The following is a 19,313-nucleotide window of genomic DNA, read 5'->3' as shown; positions in this document are numbered from 1 at the left end:
CACACAGAGCGGCAGAGCATTCCAGCACACACGTCACATCACACAGACCGGCAGAGCATTCCAGCACACACGTCCCATCACACAGAGCGGCAGAGCATTCCAGCACACGTCCCATCACACAGAGCGGCAGAGCATTCCAGCACACACGTCACATCACACAGACCGGCAGAGCATTCCAGCACACGTCCCATCACACAGACCGGCAGAGCATTCCAGCACACGTCCCAGCACACAGACCGGCAGAGCATTCCAGCACACGTCCCACAGACCGGCAGAGCATTCCAGCACATACGTCACATCACACAGACCGGCAGAGCATTCCAGCACACGTCCCATCACACAGACCGGCAGAGCATTCCAGCACACGTCCCATCACACAGACCGGCAGAGCATTCCAGCACACGTCCCATCACACAGACCGGCAGAACATTCCAGCACACACGTCCCATCACACAGACCGGCAGAGCATTCCAGCACACGTCCCATCACACAGACCGGCAGAGCATTCCAGCACACGTCCCATCACACAGACCGGCAGAGCATTCCAGCACACACGTCACATCACACAGACCGGCAGAACATTCCAGCACACGTCACATCACACAGAGCGGCAGAGCATTCCAGCACACGTCACATCACACAGACCGGCAGAGCATTCCAGCACACGTCACATCACACAGACCGGCAGAGCTTTCCAGCACACGTCACATCACACAGACCGGCAGAGCATTCCAGCATACACGTCCCATCACACAGACCGGCAGAGCATTCCAGCATACACGTCCCATCACACAGAGCGGCAGAGCATTCCAGCACACACGTCACATCACACAGACCGGCAGAGCATTCCAGCACACACGTCACATCACACAGACCGGCAGAGCATTCCAGCACACACGTCACATCACACAGACCTGCAGAGCATTCCAGCACACACGTCACATCACACAGACCGGCAGAGCATTCCAGCACACGTCCCATCACACAGACCGGCAGAGCATTCCAGCACACGTCCCATCACACAGACCGGTAGAGCATTCCAGCACACGTCACATCACACAGACCGGCAGAGCATTCCAGCACACGTCCCATCACACAGAGCGGCAGAGCATTCCAGCACACGTCCCATCACACAGAGCGGCAGAGCATTCCAGCACACGTCCCATCACACAGAGCGGCAGAGCATTCCAGCACACACGTCACATCACACAGACCGGCAGAGCATTCCAGCACACGTCCCATCACACAGACCGGCAGAGCATTCCAGCACACGTCCCATCACACAGACCGGCAGAGCATTCCAGCACACGTCCCATCACACAGACCGGCAGAACATTCCAGCACACACGTCCCATCACACAGACCGGCAGAGCATTCCAGCACACGTCCCATCACACAGACCGGCAGAGCATTCCAGCACACGTCCCATCACACAGACCGGCAGAGCATTCCAGCACACACGTCACATCACACAGACCGGCAGAACATTCCAGCACACGTCACATCACACAGAGCGGCAGAGCATTCCAGCACACGTCACATCACACAGACCGGCAGAGCATTCCAGCACACGTCACATCACACAGACCGGCAGAGCTTTCCAGCACACGTCACATCACACAGACCGGCAGAGCATTCCAGCATACACGTCCCATCACACAGACCGGCAGAGCATTCCAGCATACACGTCCCATCACACAGAGCGGCAGAGCATTCCAGCACACACGTCACATCACACAGACCGGCAGAGCATTCCAGCACACACGTCACATCACACAGACCGGCAGAGCATTCCAGCACACACGTCACATCACACAGACCTGCAGAGCATTCCAGCACACACGTCACATCACACAGACCGGCAGAGCATTCCAGCACACGTCCCATCACACAGACCGGCAGAGCATTCCAGCACACGTCCCATCACACAGACCGGTAGAGCATTCCAGCACACGTCACATCACACAGACCGGCAGAGCATTCCAGCACACGTCCCATCACACAGAGCGGCAGAGCATTCCAGCACACGTCCCATCACACAGAGCGGCAGAGCATTCCAGCACACGTCCCATCACACAGAGCGGCAGAGCATTCCAGCACACACGTCACATCACACAGACCGGCAGAGCATTCCAGCACACGTCCCATCACACAGACCGGCAGAGCATTCCAGCACACGTCACATCACACAGACCGGCAGAGCATTCCAGCACACGTCACATCACACAGACCGGCAGAGCATTCCAGCACACGTCCCATCACACAGACCGGCAGAGCATTCCAGCACACGTCACATCACACAGACCGGCAGAGCATTCCAGCACACACGTCCCATCACACAGAGCGGCAGAGCATTCCAGCACACGTCACATCACACAGACCGGCAGAGCATTCCAGCACACATGTCCCATCACACAGACCGGCAGAGCATTCCAGCACACGTCACATCACACAGACCGGCAGAGCATTCCAGCACACGTCACATCACACAGAGCGGCAGAGCATTCCAGCACACGTCACATCACACAGACCGGCAGAGCATTCCAGCACACATGTCCCATCACACAGACCGGCAGAGCATTCCAGCACACACGTCACATCACACAGACCGGCAGAGCATTCCAGCACACGTCACATAACACAGACCGGCAGAGCATTCCAGCACACACGTCACATCACACAGACCGGCAGAGCATTCCAGCACACGTCACATCACACAGACCGGCAGAGCATTCCAGCACACGTCACATAACACAGACCGGCAGAGCATTCCAGCACACGTCCCATCACACAGACCGGCAGAGCATTCCAGCACACGTCCCATCACACAGACCGGCAGAGCATTCCAGCACACGTCCCATCACACAGACCGGCAGAGCATTCCAGCACACGTCCCATCACACAGACCGGCAGAGCATTCCAGCACACGTCCCATCACACAGACCGGCAGAGCATTCCAGCACACACGTCACATCACACAGAGCGGCAGAGCATTCCAGCACACGTCACATCACACAGACCGGCAGAGCATTCCAGCACACACGTCACATCACACAGACCGGCAGAGCATTCCAGCACACGTCCCATCACACAGACCGGCAGAGCATTCCAGCACACGTCCCATCACACAGACCGGCAGAGCATTCCAGCACACGTCACATCACACAGACCGGCAGAGCATTCCAGCACACGTCCCATCACACAGACCGGCAGAGCATTCCAGCACACGTCCCATCACACAGACCGGCAGAGCATTCCAGCACACACGTCACATCACACAGACACGCAGAGCATTCCAGCACACGTCCCATCACACAGACCGGCAGAGCATTCCAGCACACGTCCCATCACACAGACCGGCAGAGCATTCCAGCACACACGTCACATCACACAGACCGGCAGAGCATTCCAGCACACGACACATCACACAGACCGGCAGAGCATTCCAGCACACGTCCCACAGACCGGCAGAACATTCCAGCACACGTCACATCACACAGACCGGCAGAGCATTCCAGCACACGTCCCATCACACAGACCGGCAGAGCATTCCAGCACACGTCACATCACACAGAGCGGCAGAACATTCCAGCACACGTCACATCACACAGACCGGCAGAGCATTCCAGCACACGTCACATCACACAGACCTGCAGAGCATTCCAGCACACGTCCCATCACACAGACCGGCAGAGCATTCCAGCACACACGTCACATCACACAGACCGGCAGAGCATTCCAGCACACGTCACATCACACAGACCGGCAGAGCATTCCAGCACACGTCCCATCACACAGACCGGCAGAGCATTCCAGCACACGTCACATCACACAGACCGGCAGAGCATTCCAGCACACGTCCCATCACACAGACCGGCAGAGCATTCCAGCACACACGTCACATCACACAGAGCGGCAGAGCATTCCAGCACACACGTCCCATCACACAGACCGGCAGAGCATTCCAGCACACGTCACATCACACAGACCGGCAGAGCATTCCAGCACACGTCCCATAACACAGACCGGCAGAGCATTCCAGCACACGTCACATCACACAGACCGGCAGAACATTCCAGCACACACGTCACATCACACAGACCGGCAGAGCATTCCAGCACACGTCACATCACACAGACCGGCAGAGCATTCCAGCACACACGTCACATCACACAGACCGGCAGAGCATTCCAGCACACACGTCCCATCACACAGACCGGCAGAGCATTCCAGCACACGTCACATCACACAGAGCGGCAGAGCATTCCAGCACACGTCACATCACACAGAGCGGCAGAGCATTCCAGCACACGTCCCATCACACAGACCGGCAGAGCATTCCAGCACACGTCACATCACACAGAGCGGCAGAGCATTCCAGCACACAGACCGGCAGAGCATTCCAGCACACACGTCACATCACACAGACCGGCAGAGCATTCCAGCACACATCACACAGACCGGCAGAGCATTCCAGCACACGTCCCATCACACAGACCGGCAGAGCATTCCAGCACACGTCACATCACACAGACCGGCAGAGCATTCCAGCACACGTCCCATCACACAGACCGGCAGAGCATTCCAGCACACACGTCACATCACACAGACCGGCAGAGCATTCCAGCACACACGTCCCATCACACAGACCGGCAGAGCATTCCAGCACACACGTCACATCACACAGACCGGCAGAGCATTCCAGCACACACGTCACATCACACAGACCGGCAGAGCATTCCAGCACACGTCCCATCACACAGACCGGCAGAGCATTCCAGCACACGTCCCATAACACAGACCGGCAGAGCATTCCAGCACACGTCCCATCACACAGACCGGCAGAGCATTCCAGCACACGTACCATCACACAGACCGGCAGAGCATTCCAGCACACGTCCCAGCACACAGACCGGCAGAGCATTCCAGCACACACGTCACATCACACAGACCGGCAGAGCATTCCAGCACACACGTCACATCACACAGACCGGCAGAGCATTCCAGCACACACGTCACATCACACAGACCGGCAGAGCATTCCAGCACACGTCACATCACACAGACCGGCAGAGCATTCCAGCACACGTCACATCACACAGACCGGCAGAGCATTCCAGCACACGTCACATCACACAGACCGGCAGAGCATTCCAGCACACGTCACATCACACAGACCGGCAGAGCATTCCAGCACACGTCACATCACACAGACCGGCAGAACATTCCAGCACACACGTCACATCACACAGAGCGGCAGAGCATTCCAGCACACACGTCACATCACACAGACCGGCAGAGCATTCCAGCACACACACGTCACATCACACAGACCGGCAGAGCATTCCAGCACACACGTCACATCACACAGACCGGCAGAGCATTCCAGCACACACGTCACAGCACACAGACCGGCAGAGCATTCCAGCACACGTCCCAGCACACAGACCGGCAGAGCATTCCAGCACACACGTCCCAGCACACAGACCGGCAGAGCATTCCAGCACACACGTCACATCACACAGACCGGCAGAGCATTCCAGCACACGTCCCATCACACAGAGCGGCAGAGCATTCCAGCACACGTCCCATCACACAGACCGGCAGAGCATTCCAGCACACGTCACATCACACAGACCGGCAGAGCATTCCAGCACACGTCCCATCACACAGACCGGCAGAGCATTCCAGCACACACGTCACATCACACAGACCGGCAGAGCATTCCAGCACACACGTCACATCACACAGACCGGCAGAGCATTCCAGCACACGTCCCATCACACAGACCGGCAGAGCATTCCAGCACACACGTCACATCACACAGACCGGCAGAGCATTCCAGCACACACGTCCCATCACACAGACCGGCAGAGCATTCCAGCACACACGTCACATCACACAGACCGGCAGAGCATTCCAGCACACACGTCACATCACACAGACCGGCAGAGCATTCCAGCACACATCACATCACACAGACCGGCAGAGCATTCCAGCACACACGTCCCATCACACAGACCGGCAGAGCATTCCAGCACACACGTCCCATCACACAGACCGGCAGAGCATTCCAGCACACACGTCCCATCACACAGACCGGCAGAGCATTCCAGCACACACGTCACATCACACAGACCGGCAGAGCATTCCAGCACACGTCACATCACACAGACCGGCAGAGCATTCCAGCACACGTCACATAACACAGACCGGCAGAGCATTCCAGCACACGTCACATCACACAGACCGGCAGAGCATTCCAGCACACGTCACATCACACAGACCGGCAGAGCATTCCAGCACACACGTCACATCACACAGACCGGCAGAGCATTCCAGCACACACGTCACATCACACAGACCGGCAGAGCATTCCAGCACACGTCACATCACACAGACCGGCAGAGCATTCCAGCACACGTCACATAACACAGACCGGCAGAGCATTCCAGCACACGTCACATCACACAGACCGGCAGAGCATTCCAGCACACGTCACATCACACAGACCGGCAGAGCATTCCAGCACACACGTCACATCACACAGACCGGCAGAGCATTCCAGCACACGTCACATCACACAGACCGGCAGAGCATTCCAGCACACGTCACATAACACAGACCGGCAGAGCATTCCAGCACACGTCCCAGCACACAGACCGGCAGAGCATTCCAGCACACGTCCCATCACACAGACCGGCAGAGCATTCCAGCACACGTCACATCACACAGACCGGCAGAGCATTCCAGCACACACGTCACATCACACAGACCGGCAGAGCATTCCAGCACACGTCCCATCACACAGAGCGGCAGAGCATTCCAGCACACGTCACAGCACACAGACCGGCAGAGCATTCCAGCACACACGTCACATCACACAGACCGGCAGAGCATTCCAGCACACGTCCCATCACACAGACCGGCAGAGCATTCCAGCACACGTCACATCACACAGACCGGCAGAGCATTCCAGCACACGTCACATCACACAGACCGGCAGAGCATTCCAGCACACACGTCCCATCACACAGACCGGCAGAGCATTCCAGCACACACGTCACATCACACAGACCGGCAGAGCATTCCAGCACACGTCACATCACACAGACCGGCAGAGCATTCCAGCACACGTCACATAACACAGACCGGCAGAGCATTCCAGCACACGTCACATCACACAGAGCGGCAGAGCATTCCAGCACACACGTCCCATCACACAGACCGGCAGAGCATTCCAGCACACGTCCCACAGACCGGCAGAGCATTCCAGCACACACGTCCCATCACACAGACCGGCAGAGCATTCCAGCACACACGTCACATCACACAGACCGGCAGAGCATTCCAGCACACACGTCACATCACACAGACCGGCAGAGCATTCCAGCACACACGTCACATCACACAGACCGGCAGAGCATTCCAGCACACACGTCACATCACACAGACCGGCAGAGCATTCCAGCACACACGTCACATCACACAGACCGGCAGAGCATTCCAGCACACACGTCACATCACACAGACCGGCAGAGCATTCCAGCACACACGTCACATCACACAGACCGGCAGAGCATTCCAGCACACACGTCACATCACACAGACCGGCAGAGCATTCCAGCACACACGTCACATCACACAGACCGGCAGAGCATTCCAGCACACACGTCACATCACACAGACCGGCAGAGCATTCCAGCACACACGTCACATCACACAGACCGGCAGAGCATTCCAGCACACACGTCACATCACACAGACCGGCAGAGCATTCCAGCACACACGTCACATCACACAGACCGGCAGAGCATTCCAGCACACACGTCACATCACACAGACCGGCAGAGCATTCCAGCACACACGTCACATCACACAGACCGGCAGAGCATTCCAGCACACACGTCACATCACACAGACCGGCAGAGCATTCCAGCACACACGTCACATCACACAGACCGGAAGAGCATTCCAGCACACACGTCACATCACACAGACCTGCAGAGCATTCCAGCACACGCGTCACATCACACAGAGCGGCAGAGCATTCCAGCACACACGTCACATCACACAGACCTGCAGAGCATTCCAGCACACGTCACATCACACAGAGCGGCAGAGCATTCCAGCACACACGTCACATCACACAGACCGGCAGAGCATTCCAGCACACACGTCACATCACACAGAGCGGCAGAGCATTCCAGCACACACGTCACATCACACAGACCTGCAGAGCATTCCAGCACACGTCACATCACACAGACCTGCAGAGCATTCCAGCACACGTCACATCACACAGAGCGGCAGAGCATTCCAGCACACACGTCACATCACACAGACCGGCAGAGCATTCCAGCACACGTCCCATCACACAGACCGGCAGAGCATTCCAGCACACGTCCCATCACACAGACCGGCAGAGCATTCCAGCACACGTCCCATCACACAGACCGGCAGAGCATTCCAGCACACGTCACATAACACAGACCGGCAGAGCATTCCAGCACACGTCCCATCACACAGACCGGCAGAGCATTCCAGCACACGTCCCATCACACAGACCGGCAGAGCATTCCAGCACACGTCCCATCACACAGACCGGCAGAGCATTCCAGCACACGTCACATCACACAGACCGGCAGAGCATTCCAGCACACGTCCCATCACACAGACCGGCAGAGCATTCCAGCACACGTCCCATCACACAGACCGGCAGAGCATTCCAGCACACATCACACAGACCGGCAGAGCATTCCAGCACACGTCCCATCACACAGACCGGCAGAGCATTCCAGCACACGTCCCATAACACAGACCGGCAGAGCATTCCAGCACACGTCCCATCACACAGAGCGGCAGAGCATTCCAGCACACGTCCCATCACACAGACCGGCAGAGCATTCCAGCACACGTCCCATCACACAGAGCGGCAGAGCATTCCAGCACACGTCCCATCACACAGACCGGCAGAGCATTCCAGCACACGTCACATCACACAGACCGGCAGAGCATTCCAGCACACATCACACAGACCGGCAGAGCATTCCAGCACACGTCCCATCACACAGACCGGCAGAGCATTCCAGCACACATCACACAGACCGGCAGAGCATTCCAGCACACGTCCCATCACACAGACCGGCAGAGCATTCCAGCACACATCACACAGACCGGCAGAGCATTCCAGCACACGTCCCATCACACAGACCGGCAGAGCATTCCAGCACACGTCCCATAACACAGACCGGCAGAGCATTCCAGCACACGTCACATAACACAGACCGGCAGAGCATTCCAGCACACATCACATCACACAGACCGGCAGAGCATTCCAGCACACGTCCCATCACACAGAGCGGCAGAGCATTCCAGCACACGTCCCATCACACAGACCGGCAGAGCATTCCAGCACACGTCCCATCACACAGACCGGCAGAGCATTCCAGCACACACGTCACATCACACAGACCGGCAGAGCATTCCAGCACACACGTCACATCACACAGACCGGCAGAGCATTCCAGCATACACGTCACATCACACAGACCTGCAGAGCATTCCAGCACACATCACATCACACAGACCGGCAGAGCATTCCAGCACACACGTCCCATCACACAGACCGGCAGAGCATTCCAGCACACGTCACATCACACAGACCGGCAGAGCATTCCAGCACACGTCCCATCACACAGACCGGCAGAGCATTCCAGCACACGTCACATCACACAGACCGGCAGAGCATTCCAGCATACACGTCACATCACACAGAGCGGCAGAGCATTCCAGCACACGTCCCATCACACAGACCGGCAGAGCATTCCAGCATACACGTCACATCACACAGAGCGGCAGAGCATTCCAGCACACGTCCCATCACACAGACCGGCAGAGCATTCCAGCACACGTCCCATCACACAGACCGGCAGAGCATTCCAGCACACGTCACATCACACAGACCGGCAGAGCATTCCAGCACACGTCACATCACACAGACCGGCAGAGCATTCCAGCACACACGTCCCATCACACAGACCGGCAGAGCATTCCAGCACACGTCACATCACACAGACCGGCAGAGCATTCCAGCACACGTCACATCACACAGACCGGCAGAGCATTCCAGCATACACGTCACATCACACAGAGCGGCAGAGCATTCCAGCACACGTCACATCACACAGACCGGCAGAGCATTCCAGCATACACGTCACATCACACAGACCGGCAGAGCATTCCAGCACACGTCACATCACACAGACCGGCAGAGCATTCCAGCATACACGTCACATCACACAGAGCGGCAGAGCATTCCAGCACACGTCACATCACACAGAGCGGCAGAGCATTCCAGCACACACGTCACATCACACAGACCGGCAGAGCATTCCAGCATACACGTCACATCACACAGAGCGGCAGAGCATTCCAGCACACGTCACATCACACAGACCGGCAGAGCATTCCAGCACACACGTCCCATCACACAGACCGGCAGAGCATTCCAGCACACATCACACAGAGCGGCAGAGCATTCCAGCATACACGTCACATCACACAGAGCGGCAGAGCATTCCAGCACACGTCACATCACACAGACCGGCAGAGCATTCCAGCATACACGTCACATCACACAGAGCGGCAGAGCATTCCAGCACACGTCACATCACACAGAGCGGCAGAGCATTCCAGCATACACGTCACATCACACAGAGCGGCAGAGCATTCCAGCACACGTCACATCACACAGACCGGCAGAGCATTCCAGCATACACGTCACATCACACAGAGCGGCAGAGCATTCCAGCACACGTCCCATCACACAGACCGGCAGAGCATTCCAGCATACACGTCACATCACACAGAGCGGCAGAGCATTCCAGCACACACGTCCCATCACACAGACCGGCAGAGCATTCCAGCACACACGTCACATCACACAGAGCGGCAGAGCATTCCAGCACACACGTCACATCACACAGACCGGCAGAGCATTCCAGCACACACGTCACATCACACAGACCGGCAGAGCATTCCAGCATACATGTCCCATCACACAGACCGGCAGAGCATTCCAGCACACACGTCACATCACACAGAGCGGCAGAGCATTCCAGCACACACGTCACATCACACAGACCGGCAGAGCATTCCAGCACACGTCACATAACACAGACCGGCAGAGCATTCCAGCACACGTCACATAACACAGACCGGCAGAGCATTCCAGCACACGTCACATCACACAGAGCGGCAGAGCATTCCAGCACACGTCACATCACACAGAGCGGCAGAGCATTCCAGCACACGTCACATCACACAGAGCGGCAGAGCATTCCAGCACACACGTCACATCACACAGACCGGCAGAGCATTCCAGCACACACGTCACATCACACAGAGCGGCAGAGCATTCCAGCACACATCACATCACACAGACCGGCAGAGCATTCCAGCACACACGTCCCATCACACAGACCGGCAGAGCATTCCAGCACACACGTCACATCACACAGACCGGCAGAGCATTCCAGCACACATCACATCACACAGACCGGCAGAGCATTCCAGCACACACGTCCCATCACACAGACCGGCAGAGCATTCCAGCACACGTCACATCACACAGACCGGCAGAGCATTCCAGCACACACGTCACATCACACAGACCGGCAGAGCATTCCAGCACACATCACATCACACAGACCGGCAGAGCATTCCAGCACACACGTCCCATCACACAGACCGGCAGAGCATTCCAGCACACGTCACATCACACAGACCGGCAGAGCATTCCAGCACACGTCCCATCACACAGACCGGCAGAGCATTCCAGCACACGTCACATCACACAGACCGGCAGAGCATTCCAGCACACGTCCCATCACACAGACCGGCAGAGCATTCCAGCACACGTCCCATCACACAGAGCGGCAGAGCATTCCAGCACACGTCCCATCACACAGACCGGCAGAGCATTCCAGCACACGTCCCATCACACAGACCGGCAGAGCATTCCAGCACACGTCACATCACACAGACCGGCAGAGCATTCCAGCACACGTCCCATCACACAGACCGGCAGAGCATTCCAGCACACACGTCACATCACACAGACCGGCAGAGCATTCCAGCACACATCACATCACACAGACCGGCAGAGCATTCCAGCACACACGTCCCATCACACAGACCGGCAGAGCATTCCAGCACACGTCCCATCACACAGACCGGCAGAGCATTCCAGCACACGTCACATCACACAGACCGGCAGAGCATTCCAGCACACGTCACATCACACAGACCGGCAGAGCATTCCAGCACACGTCCCATCACACAGACCGGCAGAGCATTCCAGCACACGTCACATCACACAGACCGGCAGAGCATTCCAGCACACGTCCCATCACACAGACACGCAGAGCATTCCAGCACACACGTCCCATCACACAGAGCGGCAGAGCATTCCAGCACACACGTCCCATCACACAGAGCGGCAGAGCATTCCAGCACACACGTCCCATCACACAGACCGGCAGAGCATTCCAGCACACACGTCCCATCACACAGACCGGCAGAGCATTCCAGCACACACGTCCCATCACACAGACACGCAGAGCATTCCAGCACACACGTCCCATCACACAGACCGGCAGAGCATTCCAGCATACACGTCCCATCACACAGACCGGCAGAGCATTCCAGCACACACGTCACATCACACAGACCGGCAGAGCATTCCAGCACACACGTCACATCACACAGACCGGCAGAGCATTCCAGCATACACGTCCCATCACACAGAGCGGCAGAGCATTCCAGCACACACGTCCCATCACACAGACCGGCAGAGCATTCCAGCACACACGTCCCATCACACAGACCGGCAGAGCATTCCAGCACACACGTCCCATCACACAGACACGCAGAGCATTCCAGCACACACGTCCCATCACACAGACCGGCAGAGCATTCCAGCACACGTCACATCACACAGACCGGCAGAGCATTCCAGCACACACGTCCCATCACACAGACCGGCAGAGCATTCCAGCACACGTCACATCACACAGACCGGCAGAGCATTCCAGCACACGTCCCATCACACAGACCGGCAGAGCATTCCAGCACACACGTCACATCACACAGACCGGCAGAGCATTCCAGCACACACGTCACATCACACAGACCGGCAGAGCATTCCAGCACACACGTCACATCACACAGACCGGCAGAGCATTCCAGCACACACGTCACATCACACAGACCGGCAGAGCATTCCAGCACACACGTCACATCACACAGAGCGGCAGAGCATTCCAGCACACGTCACATCACACAGAGCGGCAGAGCATTCCAGCACACGTCACATCACACAGACCGGCAGAGCATTCCAGCACACACGTCACATCACACAGACCGGCAGAGCATTCCAGCATACACGTCCCATCACACAGAGCGGCAGAGCATTCCAGCACACACGTCCCATCACACAGACCGGCAGAGCATTCCAGCACACACGTCCCATCACACAGACCGGCAGAGCATTCCAGCATACACGTCCCATCACACAGAGCGGCAGAGCATTCCAGCACACACGTCCCATCACACAGACCGGCAGAGCATTCCAGCACACGTCCCATCACACAGACCGGCAGAGCATTCCAGCACACGTCACATCACACAGACCGGCAGAGCATTCCAGCACACACGTCACATCACACAGAGCGGCAGAGCATTCCAGCACACGTCACATCACACAGACCGGCAGAGCATTCCAGCACACACGTCACATCACACAGACCGGCAGAGCATTCCAGCACACGTCACATCACACAGAGCGGCAGAGCATTCCAGCACACGTCACATCACACAGACCGGCAGAGCATTCCAGCACACACGTCACATCACACAGACCGGCAGAGCATTCCAGCATACACGTCCCATCACACAGAGCGGCAGAGCATTCCAGCACACACGTCCCATCACACAGACCGGCAGAGCATTCCAGCATACACGTCCCATCACACAGAGCGGCAGAGCATTCCAGCACACACGTCCCATCACACAGACCGGCAGAGCATTCCAGCATACACGTCCCATCACACAGAGCGGCAGAGCATTCCAGCACACACGTCCCATCACACAGACCGGCAGAGCATTCCAGCACACACGTCCCATCACACAGACCGGCAGAGCATTCCAGCATACACGTCCCATCACACAGAGCGGCAGAGCATTCCAGCACACACGTCCCATCACACAGACCGGCAGAGCATTCCAGCATACACGTCCCATCACACAGAGCGGCAGAGCATTCCAGCACACACGTCCCATCACACAGTGCCCGGGGCAGGACTCTCCCTGACATAGCTGTGGCCGGAGGGGACTGTTATATTGGTATGTGCGCTGGGACACTGACCGCTTATTATTACAACGCTATGTCTCAGCATATTTCCCCCGTCAGGATAAACACTGATGTCAGATATTATATTATTCATTTTACAGCAACCGGCTGCTTAATGTATAGTAGATATATTTAAAGACATTTTTATGTCAGGACGTCGCTTCCAGCTCTGACCGGTGCACACAGCGCAGGATCTCATACAATACAATTAGTACATTAGCAATTAAAAACTGGAAGTTGATTGCAGATGCCGGATACGTATAGTAGTGTGGTTACCTGATCATAGCTCTGCACACAGCAGTCAGTAATTGCAATGCTCTGCAGAAGAGATGAAACGCTGTCACCTACTGTATGTACAGTATTACACAGCAGTCAGTAATTGCAATGCTCTGCAGGAGAGATGAGACGCTGTCACCTACTGTATGCACAGTATTACACAGCAGTCACTAATTGCAATGCTCTGCAGAAGAGATGAAACGCTGTCACCTACTGTATGTACAGTATTACACAGCAGTCACTAATTGCAATGCTCCGCAGGAGAGATGAGACGCTGTCACCTCTGCACATTATTACACAGCAGTCATTAATTGCAATGCTCTGCAGAAGAGATGAAACGCTGTCACCTACTGTATGTACAGTATTACACAGCAGTCACTAATTGCAATGCTCTGCAGGAGAGATGAGACGCTGTCACCTATGTACAGTATTACACAGCAGTCACTAATTGCAATGCTCCGCAGGAGAGATGAGACGCGGTCACCTATGTACAGTATTACACAGCAGTCACTAATTGCAATGCTCTGCAGGAGAGATGAGACGCGGTCACCTATGTACAGTATTACACAGCAGTCACTAATTGCAATGCTCTGCAGAAGAGATGAGACGCTGTCACCTGTGTACAGTATTACACAGCAGTCACTAATTGCAATGCTCTGCAGAAGAGATGGAACGCTGTCACCTCTGCACAGCATTACACAGCAGTCATTAATTGCAATGCTCTGCAGAAGAGATGAAACGCTGTCACCTATGTACATTATTACACAGCAGTCACTAATTGCAATGCTCTGCAGGAGAGATGAGACGCTGTCACCTATGTACAGTATTACACAGCAGTCACTAATTGCAATGCTCCGCAGGAGAGATGAGACGCGGTCACCTATGTACAGTATTACACAGCAGTCACTAATTGCAATGCTCTGCAGGAGAGATGAGACGCGGTCACCTATGTACAGTATTACACAGCAGTCACTAATTGCAATGCTCTGCAGAAGAGATGGAACGCTGTCACCTCTGCACAGCATTACACAGCAGTCATTAATTGCAATGCTCTGCAGAAGAGATGAAACGCTGTCACCTATGTACATTATTACACAGCAGTCATTAATTGCAATGCTCTGCAGGAGAGATGAGACGCTGTCACCTATGTACAGTATTACACAGCAGTCACTAATTGCAATGCTCTGCAGGAGAGATAAAACGCTGTCACCTCTGCACAGTATTACACAGCAGTCATTAATTGCTCTGCAGGAGAGATGAAACGCTGTCACCTCTGCACATTATTACACAGCAGTCATTAATTACAGTGCTCTGCAGGAGAGATAATAACTTAGTTGTATACAGCACGATCATTACCAGTGCAATGTGCTATATACTCACACGGCTGCAGCATCTGATGGGAGGAAGAATCATACACGGTACCTGTGGAAGAGAGAGGAAAGGTCACATCACAGTAGAGGTCTCATATCTCCTGACACTAGGCAGGCTGACCTGTACTAAATGCAGAGCAATTCATTACCAGACACAACAGGCAGACACCCTGACAGGAGGCATTATCGGGAACAGCGTCAGATCTAATGTTATCCAGCCTTTTATTATTACATATACTAATAATATTATACAACCAGACCCCTGTACATAACGTGAGAGGATCACATACGCTGGATTCCAAGGTTCAAGCGGATCCTGCATTCTCAGGCAGGTAACAGGTTAGGTACACGCAGCACACATGTAACAGCGCAGCACTTTACAGTTCAGAAGCAAGTTGGTAACACATCCATATGACTTCCTATCGTATCCCCATATCCCTCAGCCTATCATCGGGGCGACTGGTTCACCATCGGAAGCCCTGCAGATCAGTACTGACACAACTTTAAAGGCAGAAGTCAGGTGCTGCTAATTAGCCATGTTCATGGCTTACCACTAATCTTAGGAAAACCTGGACTGGATGTCATTACACCCGTCTCTGCACACACCTGCTGCTCCACACTAACCTCATGTGAAAGCACGCCGTCCCTGCCACCCTATAACACAACATTACATAACAATCACACTGACACACAATCGCACAACTGAGTCATACAGTACTGTGTGTATAACAGGGAGATCTACAATTACACTGACACACAAGTGCACAACTGAATCATACAGTACTGTGTGTGTAACGGATATCTACAATTACACTGACACACAAGTGCACAACTGAGTCATAGAGTCCTGTGTGTATGACAGGGAGATCTACAATTACACTGACACACAAGTGCACAACTGAGTCATACTGTACTGTGTGTGTGACAGGGAGATCTACAATTACACTGACACACAAGTGCACAACTGAGTCATACAGTACTGTGTGTATAACAGGGAGATTTACAATTACACTGACACACAAGTGCACAACTGAGTCATAGAGTACTGTGTGTGTAACAGGGAGATCTACAATTACACTCACACACAAGTGCACAACTGAGTCATAGAGTCCTGTGTGTGTAGCAGGGAGATCTACAATTACACTGACACACAAGTGCACAACTGAGTCATACTGTACTGTGTGTGTGACAGGGAGATCTACAATTACACTGACACACAAGTGCACAACTGAGTCATACAGTACTGTGTGTATAACAGGGAGATTTACAATTACACTGACACACAAGTGCACAACTGAGTCCTGTGTATGTAACAGGGAGATCTACAATTACACTGACACACAAGTGCACAACTGAGTCATACAGTACTGTGTGTGTGACAGGGAGATCTACAATTACACTGACACACAAGTGCACAACTGAGTCATTGAGTCCTGTGTATGTAACAGGGAGATCTACAATTACACTGACACACAAGTGCACAACTGAGTCATAGAGTCCTGTGTGTGTAACAGGGAGATCTACAATTACACTGACACACAAGTGCACAACTGAGTCATAGAGTACTGTGTGTGTGGCAGGGAGATCTACAATTACACTGACACACAAGTGCACAACTGAGTAATTGAGTCCTGTGTATGTAACAGGGAGATCTACAATTACACTGACACACAAGTGCACAACTGAGTCATACAGTACTGTGTGTGTGACAGGGAGATCTACAATTACACTGACACATAAGTGCACAACTGAGTCATACAGTACTGTGTGTGTGACAGGGAGATCTACAAATACACTGACACACAAGTGCACAACTGAGTCATAGAGTACTGTGTGTGTGACAGGGAGATCTACAATTACACTGACACACAAGTGCACAACTGAGTCATTGAGTCCTGTGTATGTAACAGGGAGATCTACAATTACACTGACACACAAGTACACAACTGAGTCATAGAGTACTGTGTGTGTGACAGGGAGATCTACAATTACACTGACACACAAGTGCACAACTGAGTCATACAGTACTGTGTGTGTGACAGGGAGATCTACAAATACACTGACACACAAGTGCACAACTGAGTCATAGAGTACTGTGTGTGTGACAGGGAGATCTACAATTACACTGACACACAAGTGCACAACTGAGTCATACAGTACTGTGTGTGTGACAGGGAGATCTACAAATACACTGACACACAAGTGCACAACTGAGTCATAGAGTACTGTGTGTGTGACAGGGAGATCTACAATTACACTGACACACAAGTGCACAACTGAGTCCTGTGTATGTAACAGGGAGATCTACAATTAAACTGACACACAAGTGCACAACTGAGTCATACAGTACTGTGTGTATAACAGGGAGATTTACAATTACACTGACACACAAGTGCACAACTGAGTCCTGTGTATGTAACAGGGAGATCTACAATTACACTGACACACAAGTGCACAACTGAGTCATACAGTACTGTGTGTGTGACAGGGAGATCTACAATTACACTGACACACAAGTGCACAACTGAGTCATTGAGTCCTGTGTATGTAACAGGGAGATCTACAATTACACTGACACACAAGTGCACAACTGAGTCATAGAGTCCTGTGTGTGTAACAGGGAGATCTACAATTACACTGACACACAAGTGCACAACTGAGTCATAGAGTACTGTGTGTGTGACAGGGAGATCTACAATTACACTGACACACAAGTGCACAACTGAGTAATTGAGTCCTGTGTATGTAACAGGGAGATCTACAATTACACTGACACACAAGTGCACAACTGAGTCATACAGTACTGTGTGTGTGACAGGGAGATCTACAATTACACTGACACATAAGTGCACAACTGAGTCATACAGTACTGTGTGTGTGACAGGGAGATCTACAAATACACTGACACACAAGTGCACAACTGAGTCATAGAGTACTGTGTGTGTGACAGGGAGATCTACAATTACACTGACACACAAGTGCACAACTGAGTCATTGAGTCCTGTGTATGTAACAGGGAGATCTACAATTACACTGACACACAAGTACACAACTGAGTCATAGAGTACTGTGTGTGTGACAGGGAGATCTACAATTACACTGACACACAAGTGCACAACTGAGTCATACAGTACTGTGTGTGTGACAGGGAGATCTACAAATACACTGACACACAAGTGCACAACTGAGTCATAGAGTACTGTGTGTGTGACAGGGAGATCTACAATTACACTGACACACAAGTGCACAACTGA

General features: G+C 53.8%; 1 protein-coding gene across 2 annotated transcripts in view; it reads right to left on the bottom strand.

Annotated features, from left to right (window-relative positions):
- Positions 1-16,538, bottom strand: part of LOXL3 (lysyl oxidase like 3) — a 208,568-nt gene extending 192,030 nt beyond the window's left edge. The window contains exons 1-2 of one of the 2 annotated variants that reach the window (XM_063925933.1): positions 16,350-16,538; positions 16,070-16,111 (exon numbers count right to left, since the gene is read on the bottom strand). In XM_063925933.1, the coding sequence (XP_063782003.1) occupies positions 16,070-16,102 (33 nt within the window). In that variant the 5' untranslated portion in view covers positions 16,103-16,111; positions 16,350-16,538. Of the gene's footprint in view, positions 1-16,069; positions 16,112-16,349 lie in introns of those variants that run through there. The other variant, XM_063925924.1, reaches the window with a different exon arrangement.
- Between the last annotated feature and the right edge of the window lie 2,775 nt (positions 16,539-19,313).

Source organism: Pseudophryne corroboree, chromosome 1 (genome assembly GCF_028390025.1).
Source record: "Pseudophryne corroboree isolate aPseCor3 chromosome 1, aPseCor3.hap2, whole genome shotgun sequence".
In the NCBI taxonomy this organism is placed as follows: Eukaryota; Metazoa; Chordata; class Amphibia; order Anura; family Myobatrachidae; genus Pseudophryne; species Pseudophryne corroboree.
Note: the sequence above shows the minus strand (reverse complement) of the source record. Positions and strands in the feature narration are given on the sequence as shown.